At 47.2% G+C, this 23,792-nt stretch overlaps 1 protein-coding gene across 2 annotated transcripts in view; it reads left to right on the top strand.

Moving 5' to 3' along the window:
* The window catches only part of LOC144493398 (uncharacterized), a 122,831-nt gene extending 100,834 nt beyond the window's left edge, over positions 1–21,997 (top strand). Inside the window, exon 5 of one of the 2 annotated variants that reach the window (XM_078212261.1) lies at positions 21,572–21,997. In XM_078212261.1, coding sequence (XP_078068387.1) covers positions 21,572–21,700 — 129 coding nt within the window. In that variant the 3' untranslated portion in view covers positions 21,701–21,997. The remainder of the gene's footprint in view (positions 1–21,571) is intronic. The other variant, XM_078212262.1, reaches the window with a different exon arrangement.
* Positions 21,998–23,792: the final 1,795 nt, after the last annotated feature.

Raw genomic sequence — 23,792 nt, 5'->3', positions numbered from 1 at the left:
TTTCTAGTTTAATAATATCCTTTCTATAATAGGGTGACCAGAACTGGACACAGTATTCCAAGTGTGGTCTTACCAATGTCTTGTACAATTTCAACAAGACGTCCCAACTCCTGTATTCAATGTTCTGACCAATGAAACCAAGCATGCCGAATGCCTTCTTCACCACCCTGTCCATCTGTGACTCCACTTTCAAGGAATTATGAATATGTATCCCTAGATCTCTTTGCTCTATAACTCTCCCCAATGCCCTACCATTAACTGAGTAAGACCTGCCCTGTTTCGATCTACCAAAATGCACCAATCTTGGTGTCATCTGCAAGCTTACTAATTATGCCTCCTAAATTCTCATCCAAATCATTAATATAAATGACAAATAGCAGTGGACCCAGCACCGATCCCTGAGACACACTGCTGGTCACAGGCCTCCAGTTTGAAAAACAACCCTCTACAACCACCCTCTGTCTTCTGTCATCAAGCCAATTTAGGATATTGGTATGTAGATAGGCTGGAAAATTGGGCGGGGATCCTGGATTCAGGATTCAATCCTGGACCGGGGAGCGGCGCGGGCTTGGAGGGCCGAAGGGCCTGTTCCTGTGCTGTATTGTTCTTTGTTCTTTGTTTGTTCTATCCAATTGGCTACCTCACCCTGGATCCCGCGAGATTTAACCTCATGCAACAACCTACCATGGAGTACTCTGTAAAGGTCTTGCAAAAGTCCATGCAGACAATGTCGACTGCACTGCCCTCATCTACCTTCTTGATTACCCCTTCAAAAAACTCTATTAAATTTATGCCAGTGACCTAGACTGGGTCGGGTCACCTTTGCGGGGGAAGGGGGAAAAGGGGGATGGGAAAGAGGGGGGGGAGAAGGGGGGAAGAGAAAGGGAGGGGGAATGTGGGGGGGGGGAAGGGGGAGGAGAAGAAGGGGGAGGAGGGGTAAGGGGGGTGAGGAGGGGAGGGGAGGGAAGGGGGGTGAGGAGGGGAGGGGAGGGGAGGGGGGAAGGTGAGGGGGGAAGGTAAGGGGGGAGGGGGAAGGTAAGGGGGGAGGGAGGAAGAAGAAGGGGGGGAGGAGAAGAGGGGGGGATGAAGGGGGGAAGGGGGGGAAAGGGGGGAAGGGTGGCGGCAATCAAGTTAATTTGTCAAAAAGAACAAAAAGATGTTAATCCCAATCAGAGAGCTCACCACTGCTAACTTGTTCAGGGCCATTAGAGATAGAATAGAATTAGCAATAACTTTTTTTTTATTCATTCGTGGGAAATGGGCATCACTGGCTAGGCCAGCATTTATTGCCCATCCCCAGTTGCCCTTGAGAAGGTGATGGTGAGCTGCCTCCTAGAAACGCTGCAGTCCACATGCTGTGGGTTGACCCACAATGCCGTTAGGGAGGGAATTCCTTGCCAGCGATACTTGCAACCACATCATTGATTAAGTTAAAAAAAAATGAATGGGTGGAACTGGGAGGTGAAATTCAATAAGAAGTGTAAGGTTTTACACGAGGGAGCAACAAATGAATGGGGTTTGAATGATGCTGTTACTTCAGCTCGAGATGACATTGAGATGTCAGAAGCAAGAGCTTGCATTTTATAAAGCACCTTATTACAAGGTGCTTTACAGCTGATGGTTTATTTTTGAATTCAGAGGCACAGACAGCAAGCGATCTGTGACCTGCAAAACTCCACAACACAGCAAATAGACAACTGACCAGACAATCGTTGGAAGTCTTGTTGAAGTTGTACAAGACATTGGTAAGGCCACACTTGGAGTACTGTGTACAGTTCTGGTCACCCTATTATAGAAAGGATATTATTAAACTAGAAAGAGTGCCAAAAAGAATTACTAGAATGCTACTGGGACTTGATGGATTCAGTTATAAGGAGAGGCTGGATAGACTGGGACGTTTTTCTCTGAAGTGTAGGAGGCTGAGGGGTGATCTTATAGCTGTCTATAAAATAATGAGGGGCATAGATCAGCTAGATAGTCAATATCTTTTCCCAAAGGTAGGGGAGTCTAAAACTAAGGAGAGAGATACAAAAGTGTCCAGAGGGGCAATTTTTTCACACACAGGGTGATGAGTGCCTGGAACAAGTTGCCAGAGGTAGTAGTAGAGGCGGGTACAATTTTGTCTTTCAAAAAGCATTTCGACAGTTACATGGGTAAGATGGGTATAGAGGGATATGGGCCAAATGCGGGCAATTGGGACTAGTGTAGGGGTATAAAAAAAAAGGCGGCATGTTCAAGTTGGGCTGAAGGGCCTGTTTCCATGCTGTAAACTTCTATGACTCTATGACTTTAATCTGGGGTGTTTGTACATTTCCAGTCAGTGTAGAGCACTAACCAACAAGTGAAAATAGACCTGCGACGACATTGCTAAATCAGTGGAGTGCTAGTCAAAGCATGTCGTGTTAAAACTAAACAATGTTCAATCAGACTGTATCATTGCGGCCAATATTTTTACTCAGGTGCAGGGAGAGGGCATGGACTATTCTGGAGAACTGCCACATACTGGTCCTTTTAGAACATAGAACATAGAACAGTACAGCACAGAACAGACCCTTCGGCCCACGATGTTGTGCCGAGCTTTATCTGAAACCAAGATCAAGCTATCCCACTCCCTATCATCCTGGTGTGCTCCATGTGCCTATCCAATAACCGCTTAAATGTTCCTAAAGTGTCTGACTCCACCATCACTGCAGGCAGTCCATTCCACACCCCAACTACTCTCTGAGTAAAGAACCTACCTCGGACATCCTTCCTATATCTCCCACCATGAACCCTATAGTTATGTCCCCTTGTAATAGCTCCATCCACCCGAGGAAATAGTCTTTGAACGTTCACTCTATCTATCCCCTTCATCATTTTATAAACCTCTATTAAGTCTCCCCTCAGCCTCCTCCGCTCCAGAGAGAACAGCCCTAGCTCCCTCAACCTTTCCTCATAAGACCTACCCTCCAAACCAGGCAGCATCCTGGTAAATCTCCTCTGCACTCTTTCCAGCGCTTCCACATCCTTCTTATAGTGAGGTGACCAGAACTGCACACAATATTCCAAATGTGGTCTCACCAAGGTCCTGTACAGTTGCAGCATAACCCCACGGCTCTTAAACTCCAACCCCCTGTTAATAAAAGCTAACAGACTATAGGCCTTCTTCACAGCTCTATCCACTTGAGTGGCAACCTTCAGAGATCTGTGGATATGGACCCCAAGATCTCTCTGTTCCTCCACAGTCTTCAGAACCCTACCTTTGACCCTATAATCCACATTTAAATTTGTCCTACCAAAATGAATCACCTCACATTTATCAGGGTTAAACTCCATCTGCCATTTTTCAGCCCAGCTTTGCATCCTATCTATGGTTCTTTGCAGTCTACAACAGCCCTCCACCTCATCCACGACTCCACCAATCTTGGTGTCATCAGCAAATTTACTGATCCACCCTTCAGCCCCCTCCTCTAAGTCATTAATAAAAATCACAAATAGCAGAGGACCAAGCACTGATCCCTGTGGCACTCCGCTAGCAACCTGCCTCCAGTCCGAAAAGTTTCCATCCACCACCAGCCTCTTCGATCAGATAGCCAGTTCCCTATCCAATCGGCCAGGGTAATTTCTATTCCCTTTCTTCAACAGAGGAACAACATTCGCCACTGTCCAGTCCTCTGGCACCATCCCCGTGGACAGTGTGGACCCAAAGATCAAAGCCAAAGGCTCTGCAATCTCATCCCTTGCCTCCCAAAGAATCCTAGGATATATTTCATCAGGCCCAGGGGACTTATCGACCTTCAGTTTATTCAAAACTGCCAGGACATCCTCCCTCCGAACAGGGGAACTCCTTATGAGAAACCTTTTCAATCTTTAAAGGCAGGGTCTTAGCAGGGATATCAGCAGAGTGCCTAGGATTGCAGGGCTTAAAGATAAATAATTTATCTCGCACTTTATCACATCCTCACAACAATCCAAAGTGTCTTCCATCTGATGAATTAATTTAGCAACTGCAGTCACTGTTATATAGGCAAATGCATAGTAACCAGTTTGTCACAACAGGTTCCCACTAACGATAAGCAGTTAATGTTTTAGTAAGTGTTGGCTGAGGGATGAATGTTGGCCAGGAGATCACCATCAAATAATGCAGTGGAATCTTTTTTGGCCCTTCTGTAACTTGTGCTTTCTGGGAGAGCACACCGGATATGGATCGTTCGGCCTGAAGGAATGCTTCCTGCTGTCAGTTCTGGACTTGTACCCTACCTTAACCTGTAGGCCTCTTTGTCCTCTACTCTGTCCTTTAACTTGAGTGAGTGCTCTAGATGAACCTTTTCTCTTCTTCAGTGTCACATTCTGACATTGGTGGTCGGGAAAATGCTTGAATCTATAACAAAGGATGTTATAACCGGACATTTGAAAATAATGGTAGGATTGTGAAAGCTGCCGTGGATTTATGAAAGAGGAATTGTGTTTAACAAACCTGTTGGAGTTTTGGATGTAAATAGCAGGAAAGATGAAGGGGGTTCGGTGGATGTGGTAAATTTAGGTTTTCAGCAAACTTTTGATAAGGTCCCATGCAAGAATTTAGCAAACAAAATTAGATCACATGGGATTGGGGGGGCGGGGGAGGGGGGGGTGAGTGGTGGTAGGTGGCCGGCGTGGATATACTGGCTTTGATTGAAAACTGGTAAGCGGACAGAAAACAAAAAGTAGGAATGAATGGGTCACTCTCAGGTTGACAGGCTGTGACGTGTGGGTACCATAAGGGCCGCATATTCACAACTTGGGGAGGCACGGTGGCACAGTGGTTAGCACTGCTGCTTCACAGCGCCAGGAACTTGGGTTCAATTCCAGCCTCGGGTCACTGTCTGTGAGGAGTTTGCACATTCTCCCCGTGGCTGCGTGGGTTTCCTCCGGGTGCTCCAGTTTCCTCCCACAGTCCAAAGATGTGCGGGTTAGGTTGATTGGCCATGTTAAATTGACCCTAGTGTCAGGGGGATTAGCAGGGTAAATATGTGGGGTTACGGGAATAGGGCCTGGGTGGGATTGTGGTCAGTGCAGACTCGATGGGCCGAATGGCCTCCTTTTGCACTGTAGGGATTCTATGAATTTATATCAATGATTTGGATGTGGGGATTAAATGTAATATTTCCAAGGTGAATGTGTGAGTTACGAGGAGGATGCAAAGATGCTTCAAGGGGCTAAGCGAGTGAGTAAATATTTGATAGACGGTACACAATTTGAAGAAATGTGAAGTTCACAGAAGCTTTAGAGTGCAAAGGAGGCCATTTGGCCCATCAAGTGTTCACTGTCTCACTGAAAGAGCATTCGACCTCATCCCTCTCTCCTGCCTTATCTCTGTAACCTTGCACATTCTTTCTCTTCTGATAGCAATCCAATTCCCTTTTGAATACCTCGATCGAACCTGCCTCCACCCCCCTCTCGGAAAGTTCATTCCAAACCCCAACCACCCTTTACCACTTTGGTAGGAAAAACAGAAATACGGAGTATTTCTTAAGTGATGAGTGGCCAGGCAGTGTTGAACTTCAAAGGGTCTTGGGTGTTCTTGTTCATGGGTCATCGAGAGGTAGCATGCAGGTACAGCAAGCAATTAAGAAGGCAAATGGTATGTTGGCCTTTATTACAAGAGGGTTTGAGTATAGGAATAAAGATGTCTTACTGCAAATATATGGAGCCTTGATGAGACCACACCTAGAGTATTGTGTGCAGTTTTGGTCTCCTTACCCAAGGATAAGATACATTTGCCACAGAGGAAGTACAATGAAGGTTCATCAAACTGATTCCTGAGATGGAGGGATTTTGCTTTGGTTAATCATTGTCACGTGCTGGGATACAGTGAAAAGTATTGTTTCTTGTGCACTATACAGCCAAAGCATACCGTTCATTGAGTACATAGGGGTCAAGGAAAGGAGCGGGGGAGAAGCTGTTCTTGAATCGGTTGGTATGTGATATCAGACTTTTGATTCTTTATCCTGATGGAAGAAGGTGGAAGAGAGAATGTCTGGGGTGCTTGGGGTCCTTGATTATGCTGGCTGCTTTTCCGAGGCAGTGGGAAGTGTAGACGGAGTCAATGGATGGGAGGCTGGTTTGAGTGATGAACTGGGCTACGTTCACAACCCTTTGTAGTTTCTTGCGGTCTTGGTCAGTGTAGGAGACATACCAAACTGTGATACATCCAGAAAGGATGCTTTATGTGGTGCATCTGTAAAAAGTGGTGAGAGTCGTAGCGGACATGCCGAATTGTCTCCTGAGAAAAGATGAAATAGATTGGGCCTTTATTCTCTGGAGTTACAAGATTGAGAGGGGATCTTAGTCTAACATGCAAAATTCTTACAGGGCTCGACAGGGTAGAAGGTTTGTTCCCTTGGCTGGAGGGGATCGAGAACCAGGGGACACAGTCTCAGAATAAGAGGAAGGCCATTTAGGACAGAGATGAGGAGGAATTTCTTCACTGAGGGTTGTGAGTCTTTGGGATTCTCTGCCCCAGACAGCTGTGGCACCTCAGTCATTGAGTATGTTCCAGACTGAGATCGATAGGTTTCTACGTATTCAAAACGTCAAGGGATACGGGGATAGTGCAGGAAAATGGTGTTGAAGTCGAAGATCAGCCGGGATCTCATTGAATGGTGGAGAAGGGCTGAGTGGCCTACTCCTGTTCCTATTTCTTGTCTTCTCTTTCAGCCTCTTTAGTTCATAGAATCATAGACCACCTACAGTGCAGAAGGAGGCCATTCGGCCCATTGAGTCTGCACTGACTCTTTGACAGAACGTCCCACCCAGGCCCTGTCACCAAAATTCTACTTGTTTACCCTGTTAATCCAGCTAACCTACACATCTTGGGACACTAAAGGGCAATTGATCATGGCCAATGTACCAGACCTGCATGCCTTTTGGACTGTGGGAGGAAACCGGAGCAGCCGGAGGAAACCCACACGGACACGGGGAGAATGTGCAGACTCCACACCGACAGTGACCCGAGGCTGGGGATTGAACCCGGGTTCCCTGGCGCTGTGAGGCAGCAGTGCTAACCGCTGTGCCAACGTGCTGCCCTCTTGTTAATTCATTTGATACCATGTATTGCGGGGTTAAAGCAGGAATTAGCACTTGTGCAGCTGCTGTGGAGAATTGCTCACCGTGTATGCAGTCGGATACAAAGAGTTCTGACATTGTTTGCCACTATTTCCTCCAATGAGCACTTAATCTATATTGAATTTCATCTGCCATTATTCTGCACATTGTAAATCTTGTCTGGGTCAGTGCCTGGAGTCAGCGGGGAAAAGCAAGTAGCAAACCATTAGTCCTAATTGCTCCAGATAGACTGCAGTATGTTCCACTGTTACTCCGTTCTCCATGTCTTCCCCTTTATGCTACGTGGTTTTGTTACCTCTTAGGCTCTCAACAGCTGACAGGAAATCGCGGCAAGGAAAGTATGAATCAGCTTCTTCCCTGCTGCCATCAGACTTTTGAATGGACCTATCTCGCATTAAGTTGATCTTTCTCTACACCCTAACAATGACTGTAACACTACATGCTGCACTCTCTCCTTTCCTTCTCTATGAACGGTATGCTCTCTCTGTATAGCGCGCAAGAAACAATACTTTTCACTGCATGCTAATAGATGTGACAATAATAAATCAAATTAAAATCAGAAAGAGGCTAGTCAGCATTAGACAGTAAAGATCAGAAAGAATGTTCCCAATGGTGGGGGAGTCGAGAATTAGGGGTCATAGTTTGAGGGTAAGGGGTAAACCTTTTAGAACTGAGGTGAGGAGAAATTTCTTCACCCAGAGGGTGGTGAATGTGTGGAATTCACTACCACAAAATGTAGTTGAGGCCAAAACGTTGTGGTGATTCCAAGAAGAAATTAGATATCTCTCTTGGGGCTGAAGGGATCAAGGGATATGGGAGGATCAGGATATTAAATTTGATGATCAGCCATGATCAAAATGAATGGCGGAGCAGGATCGAATGGCCTAATCCTGCTTCTAGTTTCTATCAACAACAACAACTTAATTCATGTGACTGCTTCCCAATAAAATGCCCCAAGGTGGAGCATCATACAACAAAACTTGGCACAGGGCCACTTAGATACAAGAGTGGGTGACCAGGAACTTGATTAATGAGGCAAAGTTTATCATAGAAATCATAGAAACCCTACAGTACAGAAAGAGGCCATTCGGCCCATCGAGTCTGCACCGACCACAATCCCACCCAGGCCCTACCCCCATATCCCTACATATTCTACCCGCTAATCCCTCTAATCTACGCATCCCAGGACACTAAGGGGCAATTTTAACATGGCCAATCAACCTAACCCGCACATCTTTGGACCATCTTATGCAACTTATGCAACATCTCAAAACAGGCAAGAAGCATAGAATTCCCACAGAGTAGAAGGAGGCCATTCGGCCCATCGAGTCTACACCGAGTCTCTCTGACAGTATCTTATCCTGGCCCTCTCCCCTGCCCTATCTCTATAACCCCACACATTTACCATGGTTAGTCCCCCTAACCTACACGTGTCTGGACACTAAGGGGCAATTTAGCATGGCCAATCCACCTAATCTATATACCTTTGGACACTAAGGCCGGAATTTTACCAGGTTCAGAGAACGGCATTCTCCATTGGCCATGGGCGGGATCGTACGAATCTTGGGCGGATGTGCCGGTAAAATTCCAACCTAAGGGTCAATTTAGCACGGCCAATCCGCCTACCCTGCACATCTTAGGATTGTGAGCAGGAACCAGTTCACCGTCTTCAGCCTCTTCTCTAGTTCACAGAATCATAGACTACCTATAGTGCAGAAGGAGGCCATTCGGCCCATTGAGTTTGCATCGACTCTTTGACAGAGAATCCCACCCAGTACATAGCACCAAAACTCCACTTATATACCCTGTTGATCCCCCTAACCTGCACATCTTGGGACACTAAAGGGCAATTTATCATTGGCAATGTACCAGACCTGCACATCTTTTGGACTGTGGGAGGAAACCGGAGTACCCGGAGGAAACCCATGCAGACATGGGGAGAACGTGCAGACTCCACACAGAGAGTGACCCGAGGCCAGAATTGAACCTGGGGGTCCCTGGAGCTGTGAGGTAGCAGTGCTAACTACTGTGCCATGGTGTTGTCCCAGAGAGGTGATGTTAGAGTTGTATTGCTCAGGCAGCTGAAAACGTGGCCACTAACATTGGAGTGATGGAGGGAGGGTGCTTAAGAGATCATAGTTGGAGGAGTGCAGATGTCTCAGAAGGTGGGAGGAGCTTACCAAGGTTAGGGAAGAGGCGAGGCCATAGAGGCGATTTGAAAACAAGGTTTGAGAGTTTTAAAATTGAGGAGCTGCTAAGCCAGGAACCAGCATAGGTCAGTGAACACAGGGGTGTTGAGTGAACAGAACTGGCCGTGAGTTAGGTTATGGACAGCAGAGCTCTGATGGCCTCAGGTTCTCAAAGGAAGGATGGATAACATTGTCAACAACTACAAATAAAACGTGACTGGAAAAGTTTAATGTGAAGTGTTTGATGTGGTGTAGAGTTTTAGTCAGGGAGATGGCAATTTTCAGATTACTGGCACTAAACAGTTGTTTATAATTGGCTCATGTAAAGCAACTTTAATTCTATTGTTCAATTTAAAAGCCACTCAGTGTTTACCAACTCTAAATCTACGTGTAAAGTGTAAATTTTATTTTAAACATGGCCTTGGGGGGAAAGCCCTAATTTATGCAGATAGACTGAAGTATCTCACACCAACTCTGCTCTCCACAGTTTGGTCCCTCTCTCGGGCCCTGGTCTTTCTCCCTGATCTGATTCTTTCCTCTTCCCCTTTTACTCCCTTACCTAAACTTCCTTTTCACTATCAGTCTCTCTGCTTCTTACCCTTTTCCTATCTCTCCCTTTCTCCCTCATTTCCTAGTCTTTCCCTTTCTCCCTCATTTCCTAGTCTCTCTTCCTAGCTTCTCCCTCTGGCTGCTTTCTTTCTATCCTGGTAGATTTTCTCCTTCCGTGATCTCTTCCTCCTGTTTCAGTGTCTCCTTCTGGCTCTCTGTCCTTCAGTCTCTCACCTCTGGTCTCATCTCCGTCCTCTATTTTGCTTGTTCTTGCAGTTGCTAGCTCCCTCACTGTGTCTCTCGTGCTTTCTCGCTCCCTCTCGCACTCCCTCTCGCTCGCTTGCTCTCTTGCGCTCTCTCACGCTCGTGCTCTCGTTCGCTTGCTCGTGTGCCCGCTTGTTTGCGCTTGCGCTCTCTCTCGTGTGCATGCTCATTCTTGCTAGCGCTCTCTCTTGCATGTGCCTGCTCACTTGTGCTTTTTCTTGTGTGTGCCCACTCGCTCACACTCTGTCTCACGTGTGCCCGCTTGCTCGGTCAATCTCTTGCTCGCTCTTTCACTTGCTGGGTCTATCTCTCTCTCACTTGTTCTCTATACATTCTTCAGGTTGGTGGACGCGGTGTCTCCCCATTTCCCTTCCTCTGATGACCATCATTTCTTTTTCTCCCTGTGGGTTGAATCTCTGAAGTGATAATTCTCCCTCTCTCACTTTCCAAATGGGAGAGCTGTGTGGAAAGTACAATGAAGTTACAAAGGGAACCTCTGTGGGTTAATGACCTAAAATTCACCAGGCACGCATTGCAGCTTTGAACAAACATTCACGAATTGGCCAGATGGAGCTTGATTTCCCAGCTTTGCACGGCTGAACACTGCTTGATATCATCTTTCATTCCAATCAGCTCGTTCTTGGAGCTTCTCAAAGTTCCTTTGTAGCTGGTGAATTCTCAACTAGATGGAAACTTTTGATAATCCTTCCTTTTGAATTTTATACTCCCTCCATTTCTGCTTTTTTTCCCCTTTATCTTTATTGTTTCATCAGCCTGTGTATCTTGTATTTCTCCCTATCTCCTTGTCCATCCCTCGGTCTTTGTCAATTTTTTGCCTTACCCTCCCTTTCCTCTTCCTCTATCTCTTTCTCTCTCTCCCCCCCCTTCTCCCTTTCACTTTCTTATACTCTCCCATATCTGTCTCGATCTCTGCTCAATCATGTCGCTGCCTTCCTGTCCCCTCCTAATCCTCTGTCTGGCTCTCCCACCATGGCCCTCGCTCTCTCTCTCTCTCTCTGCTTTTTATCTCACACACACACACATGCGTGCACACACACACGCGTGCACACACACACGCGTGCACACACACACGCGTGCACACACACACGCGCGTGCACACACACGCGTGCACACACACGCGTGCACACACACACGTGTGCACACACACACACGTGCACACACACGCGCGTGCACACACACACGCGTGCACACACACACGCGTGCACACACACACGCGTGCACACACACACGCGTGCACACACACGCGCGTGCACACACACACGCGTGCACACACACACGCGTGCACACACACACGCGTGCACACACACACGCGTGCACACACTCATACACACACTCTGAGCTGTTAGGTAATGGTTGGACAGTATCTTTGTGGTGAGAATGAGCATCAATAGCAAAGGGAAGGAAGGACATTTAACTCGAGAAGTTTAGTTCCTTTTAATTTATTTTATTTTATTAGTGTGACAAGTAGGCTGACAATAACACTGCAATGAAGTTACTGTGAAAATCCCCTAGTCGCCACACTCCAGCGCCAGTTCGGGTACACTGAGGGAGAACTTATCATGGCCAATACACATCTTTCGGACTGTGGGAGGAAACCGGAGCATCCGGAGGAAACCCACGCCGACACGGGGAGAACGTGCAAACTCCACACAGACAGTGATCCAAGCTGGGAATCAAACCCGGATCCCTAGCGCTGTGAGGCAGCAGTGCTAACCACTGTGCCACCGTGCCGTCCAGAAGACATCCCTCATGAGATTTTAACCGTGCCAGGTTTTGATTTTAATGTCATCATAAGAAAACAAAACAAGAGTTTCGCTGCCCGAGACTGTGGTGGAGGCAGATTCAATCGTGCCTTCCAAATGCTTTGGGGATTGCAGGGCAATGAGGAAAAGTGGGGGAGTAGGAATAACTGGGTCGCTCTCTATAGAATCATACAATTGTTACAGCACAGGGAGAGGCCATTTGCTCATCATATCTGTACCAGCCTTCTCCAGAAGCAGTTCACTCAGTGCTTCTCCTTGGCCACTTCCCCACAGCCCTGGACATTCTTCCATTTCAGATACTGAGCCAATTCCCTCTTGAACGCCTCAGTAGAATTCTGCCTCCATTGCAGTGTCAGGCAATGCATTCCAGATCCTCATCACTCGCTGCATGGAAAAGTACACATATACAGCAGGCAATAGGGAAGGCAAAGGGAATGGAATATAAAAATAGGAAAGTCTTGCTGCAACTATACACGGCACTAGTTAGATCACACCTCAAATCCTGTGAACAGTTTTGGCCCCCTTTTCTAAGGAAAGATGTATTGGCATTGGAGATAGTCCAGAGAAGGTTCATTAGGTTGATCCTGGATATGGGGGGGTTTTCTTATGAGGAGAGGTTGAGTAGGTTGGGCCTGTACTCCTTAGAGTTTAGAAGAATGAGAGGTGACCTTATTGAGATGCATGGGATTCTCAGGGGGCTTGACAGGGACATAGAGTTATAGTCAGAGTCGTACGGCGCAGAAAAGGCCCTTTGCCCCATCGAGTCTACACTGACAATAACTACCACTAAAGGCGCGCTAATCCCATTTTCCAGCACATGCCATATCCTTGAATGCTATGATGTTCCAAGTGCTCATCCAAATACATTTTGAAGGTTTCCCGCCTCCACTACCTTCCCAGGCAGTGCATTCCAGATTCCCATCACCCTCTGAGTGAAAAGGTTTTTTCTCAAATCCCCTCGGATTCTCCTGCCCCTCACCCTAAAACTAAGCCCCCTCGCGATTGACCCCTTAACCAAGGGTAGATGCTGTGAGGTTGTTTCCCCTTGTGGGAGAATCTAAGAACAGAGGATGTAATCTCAGAGGAAGGGGTCATTATTTAAGACAGAAATGAGGAGGAATTTCTTCCCTTAGTGGAATTCTTTATTGCAGAGGCTGGGTCATTAAATATGCTCAAGGCTGAGATGGACAGATTTTTAATCAGTAAGGGAATCGGGGTTATAAGGATAAGGCAGGAAAGTGGAGTTGAAGATTATCACATCAGATTTGTCGTGATCTCATTGAATGCTGGAGCAGATTCAGTGGGCTGAATGGCCTACTTCTGCTCCTATGTCTAATATACCCAGGTTCCTGTGCTCCAGCATAGAATCCTACAGCGCCGAAGAAGGCCATTCGGTCCATCGAATCTGCACGGACCACAATCCCACGCAGGCCCTCTCCCCATAATCCCATGCATTTACCCTGTTAGTTCCCTTGACACTAAGGGGCAATTTAGCATGGCCAATCAACCTAACCCGCACGTCTTTGGACAGTGGGAGGAAACCGGTGCACCCGGAGGAAACCCACGCAGACACGGGGAGAATGTGCAAACTCCACACTGACAGTGACCCAAGCCGGGAATGGAACCCAGGTCCCTGGCGCTGTGAGGCAGCAGTGCTAACCACTGTGCAACCGTGCCGCCATCTCCTTTAGAATTGCACCCATTATTTTAGATGGTCCCTCTCTGCTCTCCCCACCAAAACTAATCACTTCACACTTCTCTGCATTAAATTTCATCCATTACTTGTCCACCCATTCCACCATCCTGACTGTGCCCTTCTAAAGGCCTGCACCATCCTCCTCACAATTTCCAATGCTTCCAAGTTTCCTCTTGTCTGCAAGTTTTGAAATTGCATCCTGTGCACCAAGGTCGAGGTCATTAGTATATATTAGTAGATATTAGCAGGGGTCCTAACACTGAACCCCAGGGAACTGCACCGTAAAGCTGCCATAATCCCAGAAAATCCAGAGACTGCTCTCCCCTTTCAGGGGAAGAGCTGACTGGTGGTGATTTAACCTGAGGATCACTGCGCCTCAGGCAAGGGGCAAGGTTGAGAAGGCGGAGCCTTTATGAATAACCTCAGACGGTACGGGAATTGAATCCGTGGTGTTGGCGTTGCTCTGCATCACAGCCAACTGAGCTAACCGACTCTCAACTATTATCAAGTTTAAGTTTATTTATTAGTGTCACAAGTAGGCTTACGTTAACACTGCAATGTGAAAATCTCCTCATTGCCACACTCCGGCGCCTGTTCGGGTACACTGAGGGAGAATTTAGCAATGGCCAATGCACCTAACCAGCACGTCTTTCGGACTGTGGGAGGAAACCGGAGCGCCCGGAGGAAACCCACGCAGACACGGAGAGAATGTGCAGACTCCACACACACACTGACCCGAGGCCGGGAATTGAACCAGAGTCCCTGGCGCTGTGAGGCAACAGTGCTAACCACTGTGCCACCATATTCACCTGATGATTGTTACAAACATGCTCTCTGGCTGGAATCTTGCATCACAGTGCCAGGGACCCAGGTTCGATTCCGGTCTCGGGTGGAGTTTGCATGTTCGTTCTCCCCATGTCTGCGTGGGTTTCCTCCGGGTGCTCCGGTTTCCTCCCACAGTCCAAAGGTGTGCAGGTTGGGTGGATTGGCCATGCTAAATTGCCCCTTAGTGTCAGGGGGATTAGCAGAGTAAATACGTGGAGTTACCAGGATGGGGCCTGGGTGGGATTGTTGTCGGTGCAGGCGCGATGGGCCGAATAGCCTCTTCCTACACTATAGGAATTCTATGAACTCCCGCCGGCAGAATTTTCCAGTCCGGCCCAAGGTCAATGGCCTCATTTTACAGCCCCGCCCTGCCGTGAAATTCTGCCCTCAATGTTTCAGCTTAGTCACTGTCTCTTTTGTCATCTCGGGGAGGTCTGGATTGATCTACAGTGCAGTGCAGTGCTCTCTGGGTGCGACAGGGAGTCAGCCTGGATTTTCTACACCAGTTTCTGGAGTGGGGATTGTACCCAGGACCTTCTGACTCAGAGACTAGCCTGCTGCCAGAGAACACGGTTGACACCTAGCTGCAGCCAGCTCTGGAAAGATTTTTGTTTTCAATTTAGTATGAGCTGCGATATTGTAGCTGTTAAGATCAAATTCCACACCCTCCTGTCCCTGTGCCACAATAACTCTGGTAATCAAATCACCGTGTGAATCAGTCCTGCTGACCAACTCTTTGAAACATTTGTAAACCATTAGCACAAAGGCCGAATTTTATAAAAATTGCCTCCTGCTTCACTAAGACTTAGGCTGGTGAATTTTAGTTTTGCTCGGGGGAGGTGATGGCCCAGTGGTATTATCGCTAGACTATTAATCATGAAACTCAGCTAACGTTCCGGGGACCCGGGTTCAAATCCCAACACGGCAGCTGGTGGAATTTGAATTCAATAAAAAATATCTGGAATTAAGAATCTATTGATGACCATGAAACCATTGTCGATTGTTGGAAAAATCCATCTGGTTCGCTAATGTCCTTTAGGGAAGGAAATCTGCCGTCCTTGCCTGATCTGGCCTACATGTGACTCCAGAACCAAGCAATGTGGTTGACTCCCAACTGCTCTCGGGCGAATAAGGATGGATAATAGATGCTGGTCAGCCAGCGACGCCCACGTCCCATGAATGATTTTTTAAGAAGTGATTGTTTTTCTTCCCCTTAATCGAGGGGGTTCCTGTTTGTTGCACAGGAATATAACATCCACCTGAGGCCACAGAACGCAGCCTAGCGACAGTAAAGCACTTCCATTCTCCAGTGTATTTTGTCAGGTGGGCGGGGCACTGGGGACAGAGGGGGGGGGGAATGAAACCCCTTCCTAATTCCGACAGCCTCGGATCGGGTGCAGCGGGGGTCGGTTACAGAGTGAAGCTTCTCTCAGCAACTCCAGCACGACTCAAATCCCAAGGGGAGGTCTAATTGTGAAGTGCCTGAGATGATTGCAGGCGTTACTAGGTTAGATCGAGAGAAGCTATTTCCTGTGGTTTGTGGGGGAAGAACCAACAATGAGGGAGGGAGGGAGGGGGGGGGGGCGCCACCTTAACATTAGAACTTGAAATAGTACTTTGTACATAGGGAATGTCTGGCATCTGTCTTGCGGAAGATTGTTGCAGCTCTGGAGTCCTGGTCCCTCCACGCTGACGCTATGGTTCAGAAAGTCCACCAATGCCTTGACTTTCTCAGGAGGTTAAGGAAATTCGGCATGTCAGCTACGTCTCTCATCAACTTTTACAGATACACCATACAAAGCATCCTTTCTGGATGTATCACAGCTTGGTCTGGCTCCTGCTCTGTCCAAGACTGCAAAAAATTACAAAGGGTTGTGTACGTTGCCCAGTCCGTCATGCAAACGAGCCTCCCATCCATTGGCTCCGTCTACATGTCCCGCTGCCTCGGCAAAGCAGCCAGCATAATCAAGGACCCCATGCACCCGGGACATTCTCTCTTCCACCTCCTTCCGTTGGGAAAAAGATACAAAAGTCTGAGGTCACGTACCAACCGCCTCAAGAACAGCTCCTTCCCTGCTGCCATCAGACTTTTGAATGGGCCTACCTTAAATTAAGTTGATCTTTCTCTACACCCTAGCTATGACTGTAACACTATGTTCAGAGTCTATTACTAGTCGGAGTGGGAATGTCAGGATAGCTCAGCTGAATATGTGGTTTGAGGGATGGTGCAAGAGGGAGGGATTCAAATTCCTGGGACAAATTCCTCCACCATTCAAAATGATCATGGCTGATCTTCAGTTTCAACTCAATGTTTTGCCCGCTTCCCATATCCCTCGAGGTTCCCGGCTGCTCACATGGAGCATGAAGAGCACACCACATCTTTGAGCACTCCTGCCATGACTTACCCCTTTAAATTAAAAGTTTTAAATAAATTATTCTACAGTCTTTCTTTCCTGATCCTCGTTAGTACAAAATATACAAATAAACCACAAAAAGACCTTACAAGCTATAAGCAATAAAAGTAGTGAATACTCACTCGACTTTAGCCACTACTTACCGGCCAGTTCTCTTCCTTGTAGCTTCTGCTGCTGCAGCAGGGCAAGACCACTCTCTGAAGATTTAAGAAGTTGGAAAGCAAAGAAAAAATGCAAAGAGCACCTCTTCCCCTCTGCCCCGAATTTCCACTGTGCTCCAAGTTCCCAATACCCGCACTCACTCTGGCTGTGTCGCACTCAGAATGTGTGCTCTCCCACTGCTCGTACACAAAGCTCACGCTCATGTTCAAGCTACTTTCTTCCTTTTTATATACATTTTATATACTTGCACAAGCTCTTACAATCTGCTTTTTAAATTCAGGGCTAGTTTACTCTTGTTTTCTATTTTTCCCCCCCTTTTTATCAACCTTTTGTTGATAAAAACCATTGCTGGTTTCTAAAATGCTCAAAATCTTCAGACTTTCTACGATTTTTTGCAACCTTATAAGCCTCTTCTTTAAAACTAATTGTGGGGTCATAGAATCAGAATCATACAGTGCAGAAGAGGCTCTTTGGCCCATCGAATCTGCACCAACACGTGAGAAACACCTGACCTCCCAATCAGATGAATTGTGCCCTCGGCTGCTGTGGGAGGCAAGGGAGGAGATTGCAGGGGCTCTGACCCAAATTTTCAATTCCTCTCTGGCCCCAGGGGAGGTGCCAGGTGACTGGAGAACAGCTAATGTGATACTGCTATTTAAGAGGGGTTGTAGAAATAAACAAGGGAACTACAGATCAGTGAATCTCACATCAGTGGTAGGGAAACTATTAGAGAAACTGCTGAAGGATAGATCTCCACTTGGAGAGGCAAAGCTTGATCAGGGAAAGTCAGCATGGCTTCATCAGAGGGAGGTCATGCCTAACAAATTTGATTGAATTATTTGAGGAGGTAACCAGGTGTGTAGATGAGGGTAGTGCAGTTGATGTAGTTTATACGGATGTCAGCAAAGCCTTTGACAAGGTCCCACATGGGAGACTTGTAAAGAAGGTCAATTCATATGTGATACTGGGTAATTTGATAAAGTGGATTCAAAATTGGCTCAGTTGTTAGGAGACAGAGGGTGATGACAGAAGGCTGCTTTAGTGACTGGAAGCCCGTGTCCAGTGGCGTACCACAGGGATCTGTGTTGGGCCCCCTATTATTTGTCATTTATATAAATGACATTGATGACTATTACGGGGTAGGATTAGTAAGTTTGCGGATGACACAAAGATTGGATGGGTGGTTAACAGTGAGGCGGAGTGTCTTGGGCTACAATAAGATATAGATGGAATGGTCAAATGGGCAGATAAGTGGCAGATGGAATTTAACCTTCAAAAGCGTGAGGTGATACACTTTGGAAGGAGTAATTTGACAAGAAAGTACTCAATGAATGGTAGGACACCAGGAACAAAGGGACCTTGGCGTGTTTGTCCACAGATCCCTGAAAGCGGAGTTAGCAGGGTGGTGGAAAAGGCATATGGGACACTTGCCTTTATCTATCGAGGCATAGATTACAAAAGCAAGGAAGTCATGTTGGTGTTGTATAGAACTTGGGTGAGGCCACAGATAGAACACTGTGTGCAGTTCTGGTCGCCACATTATCAGAAGGATGTGATTGCAGTGGACTTGGTGCAGAGGAGATTCACCAGGATGCTGCCTGGGATGGAACATTTAAGTTATGAAGAGAGGTTGGATAGGCTTGGGTGTTTTAAATGGAGCAGAGAAGGCTGAGGGGCGACCTGCTCGAGGTGTACAAGATGATGAGGGACATGGACAAAGTGGATAAGGAGCAGCTGTTCCCTTTAGTTGAAGGGTCAATCACGAGGGGACATAGGTTCAAGGTGAGAGGCAGGAGGTTTAGGGGAAAATGTTTTTACCCAAAGGGTATTCTGGAATGCGTTGCCTGGGAGGATGGTAGAGGCGGGTTGCCTCACATCCTTAAAAAATATCTGGATGAGGACTTGGCATATTATAACATTCAGGACTATGGGCCAAGTGCTGGCAGATGGGATTGAGTGGGAGTTCAAGTGTTTCTAATGTGTAGGTGTAGACTCGATGGGCTGAATATCCTCTTCTGCGCTGTGTGATTCTATGATTCTATGTCGATATGCAGCACAACCCGGAGAATATCCAGACTTGGACTGACAAATGGCAAGTACTATTCACACCACAGAAGTACCAGGCAATGACCATCTCCAACAAGAAAGAATCTAACCATCTCCCTTGGCGTTACCATCAGAGAACTTCTATGGGTTACCATGACCAGAAACAGAGCAGGACTGGCCATATCAATGCTGTGGCTACAAGAGAAGGTCTGAGGCAGCAGGTAGCTCACCTCTTGGCTCCCCAGAGCCTGCCCACCCTTTGGCAGGCACAAGTTAGGAGTGTGATGGAATCCTCTCCACTTGCCTGGAAGAGTGCAGCTCCAAAAACACTCAGGAAACACCATCCAGGACAAAGCAGCCTGCTTGATTGCCACCCCATCTACCATTTTAAACAATCACTTCCTCCGCCACCGACGCACAGTGGCAGCAGTGCATCTATTCTACTAGGCGCCCTACAGGAACAATACAATAGTCCCACTATCTATCACCCAGTGTAATTCTACAGTGCAATAGTCCTATCTGCAACCTAGTCCCGCTATCTATCACCTAGTCTGATTCTATAGTGCAATACAAATGGAGTAATGCTGGAGGTGTTATCCGAATCAGATAAGAGGTTAAACTATGTCTGCAACTGCCCCATGTTAAATTGTGGAAGATCCCACGACCTTGTTTACAGAAGGTCAGTTAGTTCAGACACCTTGTTGCTCAGTTTGGCAACACACTCGCCTCTGATTCATCAGGGTCTGGGTTCCAGTCCCACTCCAGAGCTCGAGTACAATAATCCAGGCTGGTGTTTCAGCATGATACTGAGGCAGAGCTGCACTGACAGGTGTGCTACCTACTGTAGCAGATCTTAAACCAAGGCCCTGTTAAAAAAAAAATCCCATGGCACTGATTTGATTTATTATTGTCACATGTATTATGATACAGTGAAAAGTATTGTTTCTTGAGCAGACAAAGCATACCGTTTATAGAGAAGGAAAGGAGAGAGTGCAAAATATAGTGTTACAGTCATAGCTAGGATGTAGAGAAAGATCAACTTAACGCGTGGTAGGTCCATTCAAAAGTCTGATGGCAGCAGGGAAGAAGCTGTTCTTAAGTTGGTTGGTACATGGTCTCAGACTTCTGTATCTTTTTCCCGACGGAAGAAGACGGAAGAGAGAATGTCCGGGGTGCGTGGGGTTCTTGATTCTGCTGGCTGCTTTTCCAAAGCAGCAGGAAGTGTAGACAGTGTCAATGGATGGGAGGCTGGTTTGCGTGATGGACTGGACGTCGTTCACGACCTTTGGCGGTTTGTTGTGGTCTTGGGCAGAGCAGGAGCCATATCAAGCTGTAATGCAACCAGAAAGAATGCTTTCTATGGTGCATTTGTAGACGTTGGTGAGAGTCGGAGCGGACGTGCCGAATTTTCTTCGCCTCCTGAGAAAGTAGAGGCATTGGTGAGCTTTCTTAACTATAGCATCCGCATGGAGGGTCCGGGACAGGTTGTTGGTGATCTGGACACCTAGAAACCTGAAGCTTCCGACTATTTCCACATCATCCCCGTTGATGTAGATAGGGGCATTTCCTCCACTGCGTTTCCTGAGATCCATGACTATCTTTTTTGTTTTGTTGACATTGAGGGAGAGATTATTTTTGTTGAACCAGTTCACCAGATTCTCTATCACATTCCTGTACTCTGTCTCGTCATTGTTTGAAACCTGACCCATGATGGTGATGTCATCAGCAAACTTGAAAATCGAATTGGAGGGGAATTTGGCCACACAGTCATAGGTGTATAAGGAGTATACTAGGGGGCTGAGAATACAGCCTTGTGGGGCACTGGTGTTGAGGATGATCGTGGAGGAGGTGTTGTTGCCTATCCTTACTGATTGTGGTCTGTGAGTTAGGAAGTTCAGGATCCAGTCGCAGAGGGAGGTGCCGAGGCCCAGGCCACGGAGTTTGGAGATGAGTTTTGTGGGAATAATGATGTTGAAGGCTGAGCTGTAGTCAATAAATAGGAGTCTGACATAGGTGTCCTTGTTATCTAGGTGTTCCAGGGTTGAGTGCAGGGCCAGGGAGATGGCATCTGCTGTGGACCGGTTGTGGCAAACGGCGAACTGTAGCGGATCCAGGCAATCCAGGAGGCTGAAATTGATTTGCCACTATTTTGAATAAAAGCACAGAGGCTATCCTGGACGTCCTGGCCAATATTTAGCCCTCATTATGTGGTCATTATCACATTGTAGTTCGTGGGAGCTTGCTATGCGCAAATTAGCGGCCATATTTCCTACAATACCAAAGTGGCTATGCTTCAAAAAGTATTCCTCTGACTGTAAACTGCTTTGAAATGTCTGACAGCTGTGAGAAACACCTGTCTTTTTTGACTATCTCAGTCAACATTTTATTAATTTGTGCAATGTGGCTGCTACAATTCCTGCATAGAGATACCTTTACTCCACAGTAATTCGATGTATGTGAGGATCTGGGATGTGATTAGGATGTGAAATTCTCCTCAGACAAACAGCATCTTGGGCTCAGGCACTGACCATGTCTTCACTTTGTCTTTTTCCCCAGAGCATCAGCGGCAGCTGTCCCCCGCCACGGTACTTGTATGACCCGTCGAGCTTTGCGTTCCGCTCCCTGAGCACCTTGACCCCCATGAGTCCAATGGCTCCAGTTGAAGAACCACCCTGTGCCTACTAAAGGAGCTGCTGCCCCCTTACTGCAGAGACCAGGCCGCGAGGGAAGTCACGACTTAGGAACGGGGCTGGGACGTGCCACAAGTAACGGGCCTGCCTTGCGTTTGCCTCCTGGAGCAGCCTTTCAGAGCTGAGTATTTTTGATAGACTGATGTGGACTAAAAGCTTGAAGCTTTGCTGCTTGTTGGGGCTTTATAACATTCCCAAGCCTGTGCTCGAGCCATTGAAGTGCAGTGGACAGCGGCTATTGAAATTGCTACATTTGTATGAATAGTTATATTAAATAAAAAAACGCTTTTGTAAATATGTGTGTGTGTCTGCATACGTGTGTGCCTGTATGTGTGAATGTGTGTGTGTGCATGTCTGTGTGCATGTGCGCCTGTGTGTGTATCAATGCATCTGTGTACATGTGTCTGTGTGCATCTATGTGGACGTCTGTGTGCATGTGTGTGCCTGTGTGTGGTGAGTGTGTGTCTGTGTCTGCTTGTGTGTCATTGTGCCTGTGTGTGTCAGTGTACATCTATGTTGTGTCTGTGCATGTGTGTGTCTATGTGCATGTCTTTGCGCGTGTATGTCTGTGTGTGTGTCTGTGCCATGTGTGTGTGTGTGTGTTTCCTTGTGTGTGTGTGTCCAGATATCCAGTGCCAGTAAGGTACTCCACCAAGGATGCCTTTGAGTACCTCTAACAATCACAACATCCAACTCTTATCTCAGTCCATTCCAGCTACTGATCGCTCTTCCTGCAAATAAATCTTTCCTTGTGTCAGTCCTGAATTTTACCCTTGTCGCCGAGCGGAAGTTGTAATGGAGCTCTGGGCGATCTGTTTCTACCACGTATAGTAAATTTATAAAATATTCATTGACAGGCTGAGGGCGTTGCTGATTGGGTCAGCATTCATTGCCCATCTCTAATTGCCCTTGAGCTGCCGTCTTGACCCGCTGCAATCCCTGTGGTGTAGGCACACCCACAGCGCTGTTAGGGAGGGAGTTCCAGGATTTTGACCCAACAACAGTGAAAGAATGGCAATATATTTTGTTTCTTTAGTTTATTTATTAGTGTCACAAGAACACTTATATTAACACTGCAATGAAGTCACTGTGAAAATCCCCCAGTTGCCACACTCCGGCGCCTGTTAGGGTACACTGAGGGAGAATTTAGCACCCGGAGGAAACCCACGCAGACACGGGGAGAACGTGCACACTCCACAAAGACAGTGACCTGAGGCCGGAATTAAACCTGGGTCCCTGGCGCTGAGAGGCAGCAGTGTGGTTGACTCTGAAATGGCCGAGCAAGCGACTCAGTTCCAGGGCAATTTGCAATGGGCACTAAATGTTGGCCCAACCAGCGTTGCCCACATCCCATGAATGAATAAATTATAAATAAATGGTGCTATATAAATCCCAATTCCTTTTTTATGCAAAACAGTCAGCAGAAACCCTGGGTTTCTGAGTGTGTGTGTGTGTGCATGTCTGTGTGCATGTGCGCCTGTGTGTGTATCAATGCATCTGTGTACATGTGTCTGTGTGCATCTATGTGGGCGTCTGTGTGCATGTGTGTGTCTGTGTGTGGTGAGTGTGCCCACACAAACTGAGCTCAGGGTCATAGGTCAAACAGCCTGAGGTCAACGGACCTTTGCATGGTCCTGTCCCACCCACTATGATTCCTGTGGTGGGTGGGACGGGAAAATTCTGCCCCTTGGCTCAAATCACCACCCACCCACCCTCAGTCTTGCCGGCAGTTATTCTTCTCAATATTTGGAATATTGTGAGCAGTTTTGGGCCCCAAACCTAAGGAAGGATGTGCTGAGCTTGGAGGGGGTCCAGAGGAGGATGGATGATCCCAGGAATGAAGGGTTTGTCATATGAGGAGCGGTTGAGGAGCCTGGGTCTGTACTCGATGCAGTTTAGAAGGATGAGGGGGAGATCTAATTGAAACTTACAGAGGCCTGGATAGAGTGGGCATGCAGAGGATGTTTCCACCAGTGGGAGAGACTAGAACTTGGGCGCACAACCTCAGAGTGAAGGGACGATCCTTTAAAACAGAGATGAGGAGGAATTTCTTCAGCCGGAGGTGGTGAATTTGTGGAACTCATTGC

This window comes from Mustelus asterias, chromosome 5 (assembly GCF_964213995.1).
Source record: "Mustelus asterias chromosome 5, sMusAst1.hap1.1, whole genome shotgun sequence".
Lineage (NCBI taxonomy): Eukaryota > Metazoa > Chordata > Chondrichthyes > Carcharhiniformes > Triakidae > Mustelus > Mustelus asterias.
The sequence above is the reverse complement of the archived record's forward strand: the minus strand, read 5'-3'. Positions and strand labels throughout refer to the sequence as shown.